Below are 18,971 nucleotides of genomic sequence, written 5' to 3'. Positions count from 1 at the left end.
TGTGTAAAACTTGTTTTTGATATCCTTCATATTCTGTGTGCGGGTCAGTTCACAGCAGTGATAGAAATTAATCTGTTCCAATAAGTTTAAATTGATTTTTACATTTTATGGACATTTTTACCTTTATAATGCCTTTTTTTTCTAAAAGTGTGCATCATCTTTTGAATACCACAAATCTGTGGTATTTTTATGCACAATGGCGTTTAGTCTTTCACAAAACATAGCTAACATAGGGACATTATAACTAGCCACCATATTGATTTACGGTCTTAAATATGTCCAGTGCTTTTTTTAAAAGTCTGGTCCCTGTTTTTATACAGTCTATGTTCTGGTCCAGGGTTTATCAGGTTGTGCGTCAGTAATAATGGTCCGTGGGGAAACACGGTGTTCCGTGTGTAGTTACAGTAAATTGACTAAATGAAGCCTCAAGGCAAATAATTTACCTCGATGATTTTTTTGTATTTGAATTACTCTAGGTATTTGAGGAATCGTTTCAGCCCTACTCTGAACTAGCACCTGGTTCCTGCTGGTGGAAAAGGGGTACAGGAGAAAAAGTTGAAGACCTCTGCTGTAGACATACTTGGAGGCATGGATCTTGAAAATTGTAGACTAAATTTCAGATAGTAACTTGAAATCTATAGACTGATTTGGTGGCTAATACCTTGACAACTGTCGACCAACTTGGAGGTATAGACCTTGAAATCTGTAGACTAATTTGGAGGCATAGACCTTGAAAACTATAGACCAATCGGTTGAGATAGTAACTTGAAATCTGTAGACTGATTTGGAGGCTGATACCTTGACAACTGTTGACCAACTTGGAGGTATAGACCTTGAAATCTGTAGACTAATTTGGAGGCATAGACCTTGAAAACTATAGACCAATCGGTTGGAGGTAGTAACTTGAAAACTGTAGACTGATTAGCCACGTTTCCACTGTCGGGCCAAAAGCGGGCATGCTAGTGCGTGCCAGGGTCAGTCATGTTTCCACTGTCACTTCCGGGGCTTGATTGTGCCTCGTCTGTGCTTCCTCGGGGCCAACGGCCAGGGTTTTTTGGACCGACGAAAACCTTGGGCCAAAGCAGGCCAACTAGGGCTAGAGGGGTGGTTATGAACAAAGGTGGAGTTTCTCCGCATCTGGAGAGTGTCAGCGCTGTGGATCATTTCATAAAGTTATAACAGCTATAACACCAGCATTAAAGACTTTAAAAAATGTTAGCTCAAAACTCACTTTCAGACAGCAGCAAGTGTTTGAAATAACTTCTGTTTGAGATCCGATGTGGATTATGATCACCATACAAGGCAGAAATATTTATAAGCGATGCAAAAGACTATGCACACAAGCCATTAACGTTACCATAGTAAACATGGTAAATACGACCGCTTAAAGAAATCAGACGTCAGCTTCTCATTCTCTATCACAATCGTGTATTTACTTAGTAACATATTTTATCTGTCATAAGTCTCGTCTCGAGACTTTAGCTCCACATCATAAAAATATAATAATGGTTTTTGTTCGGGAGCTCCCTCTGCTACTCAGGTCGTATTTTTAATGGAAAAAATATAGAAATGATAATTCTTTCAAAATGTGATGTATACTGTGACTACAAATAAACAGAACCAGACTCGACTGAATGGTATGTGTCCTCTTTCTTTTGTGAAATAACGGTTCATACCGCTTTATTTCTGTGTGACTAATTTTCAATCCTGATAAATTAATTCATTGTGATCAATGTATAACTTATTATTGTAAAACATCGATGCTTTTGGATTTAAATCTTTACCAAAACATGCTTACAAACGGCTGCTTTAATCATGTTCGTTTTGTGATCGCGCGAGTTCCAGTGACTTATTTCTTATTAGTTTTCTGATAACTTCTCTTTGTTAGTGAAATGATGGGGTTGCGTGACGTTGTTCCAGAGGGGTGTGTAAAGGGCGTGTTTTAGTGAAGCGCAGCGGAGCTTCTGGCCCGACGGTGGAAACGCAGCGTGGTTTTGGGCTCGGTGCTACAGGCCCGAGGCTATTAGCCCCACCCGTTTAAAGCACTGGCTCGCACTGGCCCAAAAGTGGAAAAGCGGCTATTTGGAGCCAGAGACTTTAGACCAATTTGGAAGTAGAAAACCTTGAAAACTGTAAGCCGATTTGCAGGATAGATACCCTAAACTGTAGACTAATTTGTAAGCAAATATATAAAAACTGGAGGCAAATTTGGAGGTAGATATTTTGAAAACAGAGGCAGAATTTAAAGGGAGAGATACATTGAAGCTAGAGGTGGATTTGGTGGACGGCACGTTGTGACACTGGAGGCGGATATATTGAAATTCCTGGATGTCTTCTAGTCATTTCTGTTTATACAATAAGAGAGATTAACATAAATGCGCCCATTACCCTTTAAACTTGACCTCAGTCACAACTCTTCATCATGGGTTTTCACCATGAGCTAAATGGTAATAGGATCAGAGCCCTAGTTCCTGGAGTGACCTTACCCCGTTGTGGTTTTTATCAGCTGTAAATTATGCATGAGCCTCTTGTTAAAGGACTAGCATTGTAAGAGAACCCATTTCTGTCCCATTAAGGAGTGCACAGGCTGGGAAGCTCCATGGGGCTATTGTGTCGCAGTGTCTCTCGCCCGCTGAGGAAGGGTAAGACCAGCGGAACCGGAATGCCCAGATCAGTCATTCTCATGGCCCTCTTTACCCATCCTGTCTGGAGGATGTGGTTAGATCCCATCTCCACCCTCCATCACTCATGTTGCAATTTACAGACTGCCTCTCTCTGAGAAATACAGAAGGCTCAATATATCATTGTTTCCCGGTTGACAGGAGAGTCTTGAAGTTGAAACTAAGTTCATTTGGAGGCTGGCTTTATTCGGAGCGCATCATGAATTTGCACAGACACGTTATAATTGGGGACAGCCACAACTCCTGCATAACCCTGATAGTCCTGGGAAAATATGTAGAGCTTGAAAACACCGGAACTCTCTAAAATCTAACAAGTTCATGTGCTGTCTACTGTCTACTTAGGCGACTACCTTCTAAGGCAAAATCCTAAACATCACGTACCTTCACAAGGTGCTGAATTTGAACACTCTACAATAGTCAAATTTAATGGGATGCCACTATTTTTGTCAAGAGTTTTCAGTATTTGAAGAAATACATATATTTGTTTTCATTGAGCTCAGTGCAATTCATTCTGTGATTGTCTCTCAAAAGATGCATGTGATTCTGTCTTACAAATTTGGCCAAAATTACATATCGTGGAAAGCAGAATAACATTGCTTTCTATCTTTTGGAACAGCTTTTGCATTTTGAATGCTCACAATGCCTTTAAAAGCTGTCTAGGGAACTCACTAGATTTTGGAGCAGAGCAATCATTTAAGTAATCTATCAATGTGTATAGTTTTAAGAGTATCAGAGTCAGGGGCGTTGCACAAGATCCCGGGCCCTATGCAAGAAATTGTATAGGCGATTAACACTGCCAAACAATGTTGAGGCCTCGGGGCATGACTGAGCTGCATGTACACCCACCAAATTGAGAGTATGGGAAGCACAGGGGGAGTATGTAGCAAGTGGGTTTTGTTTTAAAATCTCAGCTTGCACACTTTTCACTTTCCCTGACATGTTGGCTCCATTGTAAAGATTATGAGATGCATTATTTGAATGCTTGGCCAAAGAGATGTGTCTTTAATCTAGATTTAAACAGGGAGAGTGTGTCTGAACCCCGAACGTTATCAGGAAGGCTATTCCAGAGTTTGGGAGCCAAATGCGAAAAAGCTCTACCTCCTTTATAATATATTAGTTAGACCATTATACCAATATATTAATATATTAACTATATTATATATTAGAATTACTGAAATAAATGAACTTTTGCACAATATTCTAATTGTTCGAGTTTCACCTGTAGCTACCGATGAGCTAACAAGCTACCTATGACACTGATTAGCCTACTATTGCTAATTTTAGATATTATAGCCTATTAATTTAAAATTAAACATGTTTCAAAATTACGCTATTATAATGGTGTGTTGTATGCAAACAGCATTGTTAGTGTACAGTTTATTTATGTAGCCTTTACCTGAGAATGAGATTACATGTATAACCAAATTGCCATCTGAAAGTGTATGTTCTGCTCTTTCAGTGGGTTGTCTCAGTTCATTTTTAGCACTAACGATCGCGGATTCGCGGGGATATTCAAGCAGTTTAGCACTATAAATTTCGTGTTCTAGTTTGTGCTCACCTTTCTTTGAAAAGAAGTCAGTAACCAATTGTTTCCCCTCGTTTTGTTTTCTTAACTTCTCCTGTCTTTCCTTTCTTTTTTGGTGGCCTGATTTGGCTTTCTTTGAGAAAGACATTTCTACAGCGCTCCACCAGATGCTCAACTAACATAAACAAACTGCGTGCAGATGGACTAAACCATTTGGCGCATTAGCAAGGGGGGTGGGATCATGAAACCGTCAGTCAATCAACCAAGTTATTCAGCCAATACACAAAATTTACGTTTCATCTGACATTCATTATGAAATTTAATTAGGAAATGAAAATATCCAGGTAAAATAAAATATATTCCATACTTTTCAAGGGCCCTCTCTTCCTTTGGGGCCCTGGTAATCAGTACTGGTTTTACCCCCAGTCTGACGCCCCTGATCAGAGTCATCAGATGTTATCATAACCATTCTCTTTTAATTCTCAAAGAACTTGCACATTTGCATGAAGCCAAACAATATCCCAGGAAAATCCTGACTTCCTGTGTGGACTAACTGTATTGTGTTTCTCCCTCATCTGTTTGAGTTTATCATGTTAGGTCTGTATTTAGACTGTGTAGATTTGTTAATAGACTTTGCAAAATGCTCTCTGTATAGTGTGTAGGGATTACGCTCATGTCGGCTATCCCAGCATGCATCTCTATCTCTGTCACTGGATACTTGCATGCCAAACAGTTGGCCATTATACCCTGTAATGAGGAACAGATAGGATAAATTGTCCAATAAAAGCAGGCCGTCTCTGAGATTCAGAGCAGTCTAGACTGACTCGATGAACCGTGACATCCTTCGTTGTTTTACTGGATACTTTTTTTGCACAGCTGCATCAGAATTACTCTGGTGCTTAGTTGCATTAATACTTCTAAAGCTGCAGTTTTCAACTCCTACAAATATTTAGGTTTCTTATAACAACCATTGCGAGAAAAAAAAAAAAGATTGTTTTCTTTATTTCTCCTGCAAAGTACGAATTCTCCCCTGGACCAATCTAAATGAGGTTACACCTCTGCCTGGAACACTTTAGCAATCAATAAGTAATGGGACAGTTGGCCGGCTTGTAAGTGCTTTGTTGAATATCTAGCAGCAACATTTTATAGTCTAGTTTTTTTACGCTTTTTTTACGTTTATTGGCTGAAATCTCACTCATCTAGTCCTCCAGCTATCTCCAATGTTATGATGAACTTTTTGCCTGTGTAATCTCCATTAATTAATGTCAATGTTTGGGTGTGGAGCTGCAGACCCCATTTGAACAGATGATGCCGGTTTAGAGAGTGATTATGCGTCTTTTTGAAACATAACACATGGTGTGTTTTAATTTTGTGTACACTTCAATTTTTCCCCCCTGTAAATAAACTAGAGTTCATTGTAATTTCTTGTTTATATCCAAGTCTGTGAGGCTTTCAGTCTGATTTTTCTCCTCCTTTCTGTCTACTTCCAGACTTCAGCACATTTAATTGCCAGACCCTCAGCTTTCACCATTACAATTTGATTTTGTTTCAGTCATTGCTTGATTTCCTAGCCTTTGGGCCTTTGGCATTACAAAAGGGCTGTCTTAAAAAGTACATATAGACCTATATTCTTCATAAATGCTTCAGTAAGATGTCAAGTTAATCAGGATGTCTATTTTCAATTGATGCCAAATAGACATCATGAACAGAATTTGCAGAGTTTCTTCTTTTTTGTGGCATAGCGATAGTGCCTGTTCCATCAGTCACAGCCATGAGAGACTGGAAAAGAAAAAAGAGAGAAACAATCTGTCTGCCGAACACAGCGCTTGTGAGAATTGATTAGCGATGCCGTTGCGGATTCGTCAAAGCTGCCGGGGCTTGGCAAGCTATCTCAGGCACGGTCCTCTGATTGAATGAGATTAATTTGTACAGGAGTGAATGATGTTTGTCTTTTACCCATCCCCCTTATTTTCTTTAATTCTGTGTGGGGAGAGCATATTTGGCAGCAAACATCAGGCGTGGACTGAGGGGAGTGCGTGTGGGTAAAATTATGAAATGCAGCTGAAATGGAAAGTGCGTAAACGCGTGCCTCCTCTGGCAGCATGCGGAGGGTGGAGGAGGAATTGAGACGTATGACTTTCCACTGTTTTTAGTATTCCGTGCTGTTTCACGGGGAGAGCTGAACTGAAATGTGGAGTCAGTGAGTTAGACGTCTCCAAAAGGAGAAGCTGTGATGAGTGAGTACGAGAGGCCTTGAAAGTTGGCAGTTTGATTTATCCTTAGTACTATTTATCAGTCATCAGCTGCTGCTGAAGTCTTCGCAGAGCGTAATGGAGAACTTAATTACATTTCAAAGCTTTGACGTGAATCAACATTCAGAGGAAGAGTTAGACAACATCTCGGAAGTGTCCGTTAGTGTCGTTTTGTCAAGTCACTCACTCACTCACAGAGACTGTCTGCACTGATTCTTGAGATGTGCGAGAAAAATAGCAATGTTTCTAGAATCAGAGATGATCACTACAGTGTCCGTAACACAAACTGCAATCAATTTTCACTATTTTATTAGAATTATAACATGATCACTAACTGAACTTAAAACAGTTAAAACAGTGTTAAATTGTTTATTTACTTTAATGTTACTACTGCATCCTGACTATGGACACCCATTTTCTCCTGATATCACAATTCTGAAGAAAAAAAAAGTCAGAATTGTGAGATGTAAACTAAAAATTCTTAGAAGAAATGTCCAATTTGTGAGATGTAAGCTCAGATTTCAGAAAAAAAATGTGTCAGATGTAAACTACAAATGATCATAAAAAAGTCAGAATTGTGAGATGTAAACCCAGAATTTGGAGGGGGGAAAAATCTGAATTACGAGATTTATTATACATAGAATTGTGAGATGTAAACTCAGTTAAACTCAGAAGTAAAACTTCTTCAGTTCAGCAAGCTTAAACGTGTGTGAATACCTTTGAATTTTTATCCTATATCGTTCCAGTCCTCAACCCAGTTATCAGCATTTGGATAACTATGTAAAGTAGCAGCTCTTGTGTGCTAATCAGACCAAAAACGTGTTTGAATGGGTTCCAGATCGACTGAATTAGTCATGGCAACAGCAAAGCCCCAAGTGGAGTTTTACCATCACAAGAGCAAATGCATTAAGATGAATTTATTGCTCTGGGCAGCGTTATCGGAGTCCCAGTGCCAAGTGGGGATTTTCAGAAGAAACGTTTTTCTAATGTGTCCATAAACTCTCCATTATATGATAGAACGCAAGTGTATTTAAAATCTATTGTTTCCATTCTCTCTCTTTCTTTCTTAGGCCCAGACTGCATGCACAGAGGAAGTTTGCTCAGTCTCAACCCAACTCTCCCAGCACCACGCCGGTGAAGATGGCCGACCCTTCTCTGCCCACGCCGCTCACACATATCACATTCCTCTCCAGACGCAAGCCCAAGACAGAAGACTTCCTCACATTCATATGCCTTCGAGGTATTGCCTCACCATCCATATTTTTACCACTTTTTAATTTATTTTGGTTTTGGTTTTTAATTTTACTATTTTTTTTTTGCTCTTGTTTCAAGACAATTTGAGCCATCTCTTCTAACATAGCAACTCAATATGTACTGACTACGATGCTTCATTAGAAACTGCACCATGTATTACAAAATAATACAATCAAAGTTGAAGATTAACACTGCACACTGCAGTCCTTGTGGGCAATTAAATGTGCTATAAAGGTGTGATTGCCACTACATTTAGCAGTATTTTGTAACTACCATCATTATAGGGTATCCAGCAACATGGACTGGGTCCACTCAGAGAAACAACTAGTCACTGAATTTGCCAAGTTTACAGCATGACTAATTGGAAAATATTCAGGAGTTATTTTTTAGACTGTTTAGACTATGTTTTCAGGCAGGTCAGATACTAAACAAGGCTCTAATGTGTTTTGTATTGGCTTTGCAGTGTTTCTGGTTTCACCAGTGTTAGATTTACTTGCCCCTCAACATCACGTGCGATGGTCATAATTCATGCTTGGGAAATTTATTAAACTGATGAACAGTGTAAAAACCAACTCTTCATTCATCTGTTCATTTTGATGTGCACATTTATAGCTTTTCGTTTTTGCCACTTTGTGAACTTCAGCGTTTGGTTTTTTAACAAAACTAATTTTTATCTTTGTAATAACCTTTCATACAGCCTTGGCCCGACACCTCTGTCCTGCTCACCTGGTGTCCAGGTATGCGATCTGTACCGTAGCACCGGTGTCTGGTGTCATGACAGAGTTGTAGGTGGCCTTCATGGCACCTGAACACCAGTGCACTTGCTGCACAAACATTGACTTTCAAAGTTAGAAGGTATCACACTAGCCGTTTCATGTTGAATAATGGAGGTGTTATCAGCCTGAAGTGTCACGGACACACACTTCAACAAACACACCCACCTCTCGTGAACCAGGGTATGCCTTTCACAGGGGATTTATGGGTGCCTCCCACTTCCAAGGTCAGTGCACAGTGCTTCTATAGAGTGAAGCTCAAATATTTAACCACAGAACAGGTAAAACTAAAATCTTCAGGGTAGCCTGGAGCCTCATTGCCAATTAATGATTTGAGACTACAAAAATGTAATTGAGATAACATTTTTGAATTTTACTCACCCTTAGGTCATCCAAATGTAGTGGACGTTTTTTCTTCAGTAGAACTGTGAAGAAGATTTTTAGCTAAAACCATGGTCCTCAATGGCTACCGTCACTTTGAGAGTAAAAAAAAAAAAGCATATCAGACAATACAAAGTGGCTCTTGACAATATATTGAGGTTTTATGAAGTGAAACAATTGAAACTGAACATTATTTAAAACACTATTACCTGTCTCCTTTTAAATTAATTAATTAATAAATGGAACTTGGTTTTAGACATTTACCACAATCCCATTCTGTGGATTTACCTCCCAGATCAGGACAAAAAAAAACAAGATTTTCAATAGATTTCAGTTCTATCTGCGTTTAGCTGTCTGTAAAGTTAATGTGAGGCCCTTTTTTATTGTACATTAATATTTATTTGACTCTTTAAATTCATTTACTAGGATCAGAAGTGTAGCCTACAGTTTTTCAACTTAACGGTCAAAACAGAAAGGTTTCTGTCCCGTTTCATGCATGTCCTGAGATGTGTAAAAGGTAGGAAAAGTGGAAGCAGAATGTTCCGTTAATACTGTTCAAAAACCTGAAAACGAAAGCCTGCTGGACCTTGAATTTATTCGTTGGCCGGAGTTTTTACAACATAATACTTAAACCTTGCGGGAGACGGTTTAGACTGCCTCATTTCAGTATAAACTTTCCTTCCTCCCCAGGATTTCAGAATAGCAGCCCAGAAATGTCCTGTAACATGCTTTCCAAAAGCAAGACGTCCATTAGCCACAATTTATGGCCATTGCTTTCTATAAAAGTAGTCTTTATCATGTGATTGTGTGAGTGACGGTACCGTATGAAACATTAGCTAGTTGTATCAGATGTGTGTACGCCATCGGGCCAGCTCAGGTCTTCTCGGACTTGGCCTTAACTTGACTTGGCCAAGTGTGTGAGGTCATGGAGAGGCCAAAGCCACACGTCGAGGGTATTACGTATCAGCCTCAACTCTCAATGACTCTCCTAGCTGTTTTTTCCACAGCGGCAATTAGACGATGGGCCGCACCTCACTAACCATACACCGCCCTCCTAGTGGTATTATTTATAGATGATACTCTCCTGCTGAGGCTGGTGTGTATATTAGTGTGTGTGGAGCGTAATTTTGCCCAAATGGCATTACAATACACTGGTGTTGTGAGAAGTATAGAGTTGTCATGCCATGTGTCGGTTTATCCTTCAAAGAATCCCTGACATTCAATATCTTCCAGAGGGCTCTTTACTTTGGCATGTTTGTTCCAGCCATAAGGAGAGGCAGTTGTGAGCAGACAGTGTTGATCTTTCGCAGGGGTGGAGGTAAAGAGAGGATGGGTCAATACAGATCAATGGATTCTGGGTAAATACAGCCAGGGTCAAATGGGCAGTCCTACAATAGCTCAGTTATGGCCGACTGCCAGTGAAACGCAGCTCTTATCTGACACAGAGAAAGTATTTAACCGGACCGCCGTGTGCGACTGCTGAGTAGAGTGCAGGCTGTGATTAATGCGAGGTGGTAAAATCTCTTGACGGTTTCTTCAAAAGAAAAGTTTTTCGGTCTTAAACAGACGGAATCTCTGGGGTTCTGCCTTTTGAGATATCAACAGCATAATTAGGAGTGTTTTTTGTTTTTAAAATGTGTTTTTTGTTTTTTTTTTACATCCAGATTGTGTCTTCTGATGCAATGTAAAGTAATGCGCTGCAGACACAATGCAGGAATTACAACCTGACGTAAGCCGTTTCTGTTTTTATGCTACATGCCACTTTAAATCCTGACGAGTGTTTAAAGCCTGGACAAAGCACTTTCCTGTGTGTGTGTGTGTGTGTGTGTGTGTGTGTGTGTGTGTGTGTGTGTATTCGAGCAGTCTGAGTGAGTTACACTACAAAAAAGATTTCAAGCAATCTAGACATCTGTGCAGATGAAGTCCATGCCTGTTATATCCTCTAAGTCCTCAGTATCTTTAATAGTATAGGAAGTCTTAGTAGCTTAGTAGACATTAGTAGCCTTAATGGTCTTAAAGATTATTTTTTAGGTCTTAATAAAATAAGAAGACATTTCTTATTGTAATTCTCCTCCACAGATAGAGCTGGAAAGTTTTTTTTTCATATTGTACATTTCAATTAATTATTCCAGTGATTTGTCCAAACTGTCCAAACTGTTCACGGAAATCCCTGAGTAACCTTGTACACAAGATAAAATGTTTTAGTGTGTAGGTAAATATTACTGTTAAATCAATATGGATTTGTATACTGGCACACATACATATTTATTAAATATATTTTTTATTCCTACAAATATTAATGAATAAATTAATACATTTATTTATTTATTTACCAAATAAATGTGGTGCTAAATCATATAATAAAACATAATTTCCCCCCATTTTTCTTGCAAAATGTTTTAAATGATTCATTTTTAATTTTTATATTGTTTATATAAAAGTTATGTAAAACTATCATTATAAAGTATTATTAAATTGTTTCCTTAAACATGCTGAAACCCTGGCATACGCACTCCTCATGATGTGAACTCGAGTAGGTAAGGAGATATGGGTAAATTAATAACGTACTCTATTGCCCGTGTTACATAACAGGCAGTTGTAACTGTATTTTTATGTGCCTTTGAATGTCCTCATGAGCATTTAGTTCAATTCCAGTGTCTCTTGGATATCATTGACTGTCTTAAAGACTTATTTACATCTCTCAGGCCACGGCAGCCGCATTCAAACAAGTGTCGGCGTGAAGCTGTTGTACTGGCGCTGTGAGCTATGAAAGAACAAAGATTGCTGATTTCAATTCAATTAAGCGCGCTGACGTGTGCGGCTTGGCGGTGGGGCAGCAGGCTGATTAAATTCTCCCAGCGACTCCTCAAGCATAGGGCAAACTGGGTTAATGGATTTGCAGACATTCAGGAATGTAAATTAGAGGAGATATAATCCATAATCCCCTCGCATTCTTGCTGCCGCCGCAGCCCAGAGACAATGTTTTTAATGTCCCCTCTTATTCTTCTCACTCGCTGCTCTCTACTGCACTCCATACTGCCATATGCCGTCACATAGAGGGGATAGAGTGTAGAGCGAAGCAGGGGGGCTGTTAACGGTCTAACATCCCTTCTCTCAACTGCCATATACCTTGACCTGCTGGAAAACCTGTTAACCTGACAGGAGCCCTGACAACCTTGGGTCAAGATCTCAACCTGGGAGACTCGTACTTCTATTAGAGGGATACAAATCACCTAAAAATAAGTTTTTCTCATCATTTACTCACCCTCATGTTGTTTCAAACCTGTTTGTATGTATATATGTATATATACATATATACTGTATATATATATTGAAAGTAATATTGAATAACAGTTTGAATCATTATCAAGTAATTTACATGTGCTTTAGTATGATAGTAAACATCAGTTTAAGTGTACTTTAAAGCTTGAAAAACATTATTAAAACAATTATTTAAAATGTAATTTAAGGTAAAAACTTTTTTTTTATTTTTTATTTGACAAAGTACACTTAAAAGTGTGCTTAAGTGTGTTAAGAAACAGTTGAGAAAGTGTAGTTTCTTTAAGTGGCCTTTATTTAATCTGTATTATATGCAAGTACTTTTTTTTATTTATATGTTTAAGATTTTAAGTACATTACAAGTACACAGTACAGTTAAGCACACTTATTTCTCACTTTGCTTTATTATGCTTTAATTGTAGCCTATGGAAAAGAGCGGGAACGTTTTTCAAAGCTCTCAACTTTTGTTCCATGTTCCAGGTTTGGAACGACATGAGGCTGAGTAAATGACAGAATTTTTATTTGTGGGTGAACTATCTCTTTAGGGAAACTTCCTCGCTCCCTCTAACCATGTGTCTGATCAAAACATTCCGCACGGCAACCAGACGTCCAATCAGAGCGAGGGCTGCTACTCAGCTAGATTTTGATTGGTTCTTCTTGAGCTTCAGTTTGAACCTCTTTGGCTTTATAAAACAGGACAAAAGAAGAGCATCCGGAGTAGAACACTGCAGTTGTAATTACGTCTGTGCTTGAATTAAAAATGACAATTGTAATGGATGCCTTCATCTTTAATTATGATCTGTGTCAGCCTGTGAATATGAGAGCACACATAATTGGGGATTGGGAGAGGTCTGTTTTTGATTTTCTTTCTCTCTGGGAGATGACAGATTTAGATTTGGCTCTGGAGAAAGAAGCTGAGGGGAGAAGGCATGACAGACGATGCATGATTGCTATCAAAAATCCGGTTTGTGCACCCCTGACGCCAGTGACCGGCTGCTATAGTTGGGCGACTCCCTACCCAGCATTCCCTGGGGCACTCAGTAAGCCACATTGTGGGGAGAGCCTGAACCAGGGACCCGTTCGGGGGAGCATGAAACGGATTATAGTGTCGCTAGTGTCCTGTTTTGCAGAGCATCTAAAGGTAGGAAAAAATGGTGGAAACCCCAGCGGTTTCCCACCCCCTTTTATGACCCTGGATGACCCTCCAATCTGTGAGCTATTGGCCTTTTGACCTTTTACTCCCACATTATGGGTGTGTGAGATAATGATAATGGCAGCCATTTTCTTAATAACTTCAGGTGCCTGGTTTGTTTGTTTGGACTTGTTTGTGACTGAATTATGTGAAGACTGAAAGTTGATCCTGTCATATTTGTTTGTCTTCTGCCACATGGAGTAACCATCAAAGTGGCTTTGTTTCAAAACTATAGTCCTGTAGGCTGATTTATCCACCTTATTTTTCGACGCGGAAGTAAGCCGTTTTCTGTCAGTGTGCGAGACTTCTGGTTCATTAGCCGCTATAGGGAATTAACGAGAAGAATAACAAAGTGCGGTAAACAGTAAAACGGTTTACACTACAAACCAGTGTGTTCATAATTAGCATAATACATTAAAAGAATGTGGTAAGACACACCAGTTTGAAATATCAAGCCTCAAAACGAGCTGTTTTGTACAACTAAAAATAGCTGGAAGCGGAGGACTCCGGAAGCCAGACACATTAAATTCACAAATGGCCAAGCCCACTCTTATGGAGAAAATAAGGTGGATATGTTAGCATATTGAAGTGACATTAGCCATGTCTTTATCAGGAGTTCTTTCTGTAACTCACGAAGGGCATCATTCATACTGATAATCCTTGGAGTGGAGAATGTGATCGTGAATATGAGGTGATCAGAGTAAATATTTTTTATACATTTTTTATATATTTTACCTCAACATTTTATCAGCATTCTACAAGTAAAAATCATAATATTAGCTAATATCCAATTCTAACTGGTTTATTTTTATATAATGGGTGCATGAACACAATATTACACTGATGCTGAATAACCCAAATACATTTTATTTTATTTTATTTTCCTATTTAACTTAATTTTTACTTGAGTTTTGGTATTTTTTGTAACATTTATTTCAGTTAGTTGCCAAGGCAAATTTTTTTTCTTTAGTTTTTTCAAGTTTAAGCTTTTCATCTAATGTTTATTTTATTTATTTCAAATACTGAAAGCAATTTTTATCGTTTTATTTTAAGTTTTAGTGGGAACACTTTACTATAAAGTCCCATTAGTTAACGTTGGTGCATTAATTGATATTAATAAACTATGTGCAATGCATTTTTACAGTGATTATTCATCTTTGTTAATGTTAGTTAATACAAATACAACTGTCCATTGTTAGTTCACGTTAATTCAGGTGTTCTTGTTCTTGTTAGTTACGGTGTAATTATACATTTAAGTACTGATTAATATTAATTAACTACATGTACTTAGGGTTATTTGCATGTAATTATGCATAATTTATTGTTATTATAATAGTAAGTACATGTAACGTGTAACAAGGACACCTTAAAATAAAGTGTTATCAAATAATTAAATAGCAATAATAATAATAAATGAACAATAATTAACAGATACAAGTCTTTATTTCAGTAATGTATTAGTAAATGCTGAAATATTAACTACAATAATAATTGGTTTAGAAGTATTTTTCATTGTTAGTTCATGTTAACTAATTTAGTTAACTAATGTTAACCAATGAAACCATATAATAAAGGGTTACCATTTTAATGAACAATAACAAGACCGCTTCACCAGTGAACACCAGTGATGCAGCATTCTGGCTTTCTCTCGTCTCTCAGCCCTTTTACAGCCATCCATTTAACAGCACCTCGTTAAGTTTCTACTTCATTCAGTCATTTTATTTGTTCCCTAAACAGTCAAGCTGTCTCCATTGCTATTATAAATGTTGTCACACAGACCATAAGCATTAATGTGGCATGTCAAATGCTGCATGTATGCAGTGACATCACCAGTGCAGCCCCGCGCCGGCTGCAGCTTCACGTTAATAGAGAGCTAATGAGAGCACATTCGCAGGGCCGTGGCCAACACACTCATGTTTCATTCATGAGGCTGGCGGAGAACAGCACTAGATAATGATAATTGTTGCCCGGTGTGGTGCGGCCGAATCGCAGACGTGCAGTAGTGCAGGTTTAAGCGCTGATAGGGCTGGAGGGTCAGCTAATGGGCAACAGGCATTTGACATACATCACCTGTGCTGTTTGGAAGAGAAATACTGATGTTGATATATTAATATTGAATATTGATAAGACTAGGTAACGTGATGTGTGACTGAGGAAGACACTCAGAGCGAGGGGAAGGCTGGAAATGTGGCACAATAAAACAACAAAACACATTGGTATCATGGTTAATACATTAATAATAATTCTATAATTAATTATAAAAACAAATACATTAATTGAATTAATTATAATAATTAAAATTGTGTTTAGATTTTGGATAGTTTGATTTGGTTTTGTTTTTTGGTTTTGTTTGGTCTTTTGGGGGTTTAATTTGGTTTTGTTTTGGGTTATTTGCTCATCCACCATGTGTATTGCACTTTTTGTTGTTTTGTTTGTTTTTGTTTGATTTGGTTTTGGTTTGGTGTTTTTTTTATTTTTTTATTTATTCTATTTTTTTGCTTTTGTTTGATTGATTTTTTTTTTTGTTTGTTTGTTTAATCTGGTTTGGTTTTGGGTTTGATTTGGTTTTGTTTTACAAGTTGTTTGTCAAAAATTTTCATGCCATTATTATTAGTAGTAGTAGTATTTGTATTTGCTCATCCACCATGTGTATTGCACTGAAATTTTCAGCTTTTTTGATCATTTATGTTTGATTTGATTTTGTTTGGTGTTTTGTTTTTTGTTTTGCTTTTTTTGTTTGCTTTTTCTTTTGGGGGGGGGACTGGTTAACTTCTGCATTCTTTGGTTTGATTTGGATTCGTTTTACAAGTCTTTGGTCAAAACGACGGTCATTATTTTTTGTTTGTTTGTTTGTTTATTGTATTTTTTTGGTGAGTTTGTTTTAGTGTGATTTGGTTTTGGTTTGGTGTTTAGTTTTTTGTTTTGCTTTTGTTTGCTTTCTTTTTTTTCTTTTTGTTTTGTTTAATTTGTTTTGGTTTTGGGTTTGATTTGGTTTTGTTTTACAAGTCCATTGGTAAAACGTTTCATACCATTATTTGCTCATCCACCATGTGTATTACACCGAACTTTTCAGCTTTCGAGCTTTGCCTGATCCAGGAGCAGTGCTTTGTTATGGTCCTCCTCACTTGGGTCTGTAATCTTGCAGTATGCTGCTGGTTATCAGCTGGTGTGTTTTAAAACATAGTTTCTCTTAAAGAGAAACATCAGTCAGACACAGTCACTGGTGGCTCCAAATCTCCACTCAGCACACACAGAAACAGAGGAGTGTAATGTACTCAGGCTTCCAACGGCTGCGACAGTCCCTAATCTCATCCAGAGCAGCATCTGATTTTGAGAGGATTACGGTTGCAATAGAAACTGAGATTACAAGGTCGAGCCGGTTTATCCCATTTCCTTTGGCCACTTCTCAGTAAATGCACTGGGCCTGTGGCTTCCTTTAACACTTTCTGTCTCTCTCTCTCTCTCCCCTCTCAGGCTCACCGGCATTACCCAGTAACATGGGCTACTTCGGCTGCTCTCAGGGTGAGGAGGATCAGGAAGATGAAGATGAAATTGAGGAAGTGAAACCATCCAGTGTGGCATCTACGTCATGCCAGTCTACACCCAAGAAGGGCAAACCGTCCAGCAAGATTAATGGCTTCGGTAAGAACAAAGAGCAAAAAAGAAAAAATGCAGCAAAATAGAGAGAGTTTGTCTGTAACTCACTGTGCAATTGTTTTTATATTATAGTTTACAATTACATTAGTATTTTTGTTGTAAAAGCATGCTATATTATCATAAGTTACATTTAATAGTCCCATTATTATCTTAATTTTAGAGATCTCTAAGCAAAACTTTATATATATATATATATATATATATATATATATCAATTAATTGTGATTTAATAAGATGAATAAATAAAAATAAACAAATAAATGGATTAGCAGCCTTAAAATTAAGATTTAAACTTCTATAAATTGCTCAAACTGGCCGACAATCTTAAAATGCCAATTAAAAAGCAATTAATTAGTCCAGCTCTTATATTAACCTACAGTTAGTCTACCTAGTTAATATACACCAAAAGTCTGGCATCAGTAGAATTTCTTTTCTTTCTTTTTTTTTTCTTCTTTTTTTTCTTTTTTTCATTCATCAAGCATGCAATAAATGTATAAAATGATGCATACATTTATAAAATATTTATTTTTTAAATAAATGTTGTTCTTTAGAACTTTCTATTCATTAAAAAAAAAAAAACTGAAAAACCAAACGTATTGTGGTTTCCACAAAAATATTAAGCAACACTAACTTTTCAACCTTGATGATAATAAATGTTTCTTGAGTGCCAAATCAGCATTTTAGAATGATATCTGAAGGATCATGTGACACTGAAGACTGGAGTAATGATGCTGAAAACTAAGCTTTGCATCACATGAGTAAATTACGTATTTAATTGTATTAGAATAGAAAACACTTCTTTTAAATTGTAATAGAATTTACAATATTACACAAAATATTCACTTTTTTTTTAACTCGCAATATTTTTGATAAAGTAAATACAGCCTTTGTGAGCATGCAAGACTTCTTTCAGAAACATCGAAAAAAAAAATCCTACCGACCCCAAACTTTTGAACTATAGTGTAAATATCTTCTGCGAGCTGTACATGTGTAGCGAGAGAGAAGACTTGCTGCTTCCTGTGTGGATATGGGAATGTTGTGTTGGAGTGGGACGTGACGCTTCCATCTTTCCACTCCAATTATCACTTTAGTAGGAAAGGCGGTAACAAGGTGTTTATGCATTCAGCTCACAGCTGTGCCGAGTAACGGCAGGCAACACGTCGCTGTACGCTACACACACTCACACACCCCCGTAACAAATGAAGGAAACAGCCTTATATGACAGTTTGAGCACTTGGTTGATACTCTCAATAGATGCTGTGTGAGTTTAAAGAAGGGCAGCAAGGTATTGCGGGAGCATGTGTGTTAATGAAACTTGATGTTATAAAACAAAAATAGTCTGTCAGCAGATAATTGAAAGCCAAGCGCCTGTTCAATTGAGTGTGTTAAAGTGTCATCAACAGCAATCGGAACGTCAAGCTGGGAACTATATATAAACTTACAAATACACACATTAGTGTAGTTCTGTTGCTGTGAGCAATTTTTCTTTGAAGCGTCCAGACGTATAGTCCGAATCCCGGTTTGCATATTACATATAGTATGAGAAATCAAGATCAGTATGCATTAAATCAACTTACATAGACAGAAGTATGTCATTGGTGCACCTGGACTGTCTTGTCTACTCGCCTAATCTTGTTCACTCAGCTTTGAATAAATAAGCTCAGTTTTATTTCTCAGCCAGCAATAAGTCACCTTAAATTGATCTTGATTGCTCCAGATTGGCCCAGGTTCAGGAATTTGCTTCTTGTTCCTTACAGGCTTGAGGTTTTATGTATGTAGACTACCAACTAGGGCTGTGCGATTAATCGAAATCGAATCGAAATCGCGATTTGAGACGTTGCGATTTCCTAATAGCATAGCCTGCGATATGGACGCGATATTACTCTGTTCCAGAGCATATGCATGACTGCCTGCGTTGAGTTGGTAACCGATAGAGTGAGCGCACCTCCGTTCTCCCCAATCAGCACTGCTCTAGCC

The 18,971-nt window shown here is 38.0% G+C and overlaps 1 protein-coding gene across 1 annotated transcript in view; it reads left to right on the top strand.

Moving 5' to 3' along the window:
- The window catches only part of jarid2b (jumonji and AT-rich interaction domain containing 2b), a 125,091-nt gene that overhangs the window by 88,475 nt on the left and 17,645 nt on the right, over positions 1 to 18,971 (top strand). Inside the window, exons 4-5 of the mRNA XM_016494059.1 lie at positions 7,529 to 7,698; positions 16,812 to 16,979. Of these exons, the coding sequence (XP_016349545.1) occupies positions 7,529 to 7,698; positions 16,812 to 16,979 (338 nt within the window). The remainder of the gene's footprint in view (positions 1 to 7,528; positions 7,699 to 16,811; positions 16,980 to 18,971) is intronic.

Source organism: Sinocyclocheilus anshuiensis, unplaced genomic scaffold, assembly GCF_001515605.1.
Source record: "Sinocyclocheilus anshuiensis isolate Anshui unplaced genomic scaffold, SAMN03320099.WGS_v1.1 scaffold1240, whole genome shotgun sequence".
NCBI classification, from domain to species: domain Eukaryota; kingdom Metazoa; phylum Chordata; class Actinopteri; order Cypriniformes; family Cyprinidae; genus Sinocyclocheilus; species Sinocyclocheilus anshuiensis.
The sequence above is the reverse complement of the archived record's forward strand: the minus strand, read 5'-3'. Positions and strand labels throughout refer to the sequence as shown.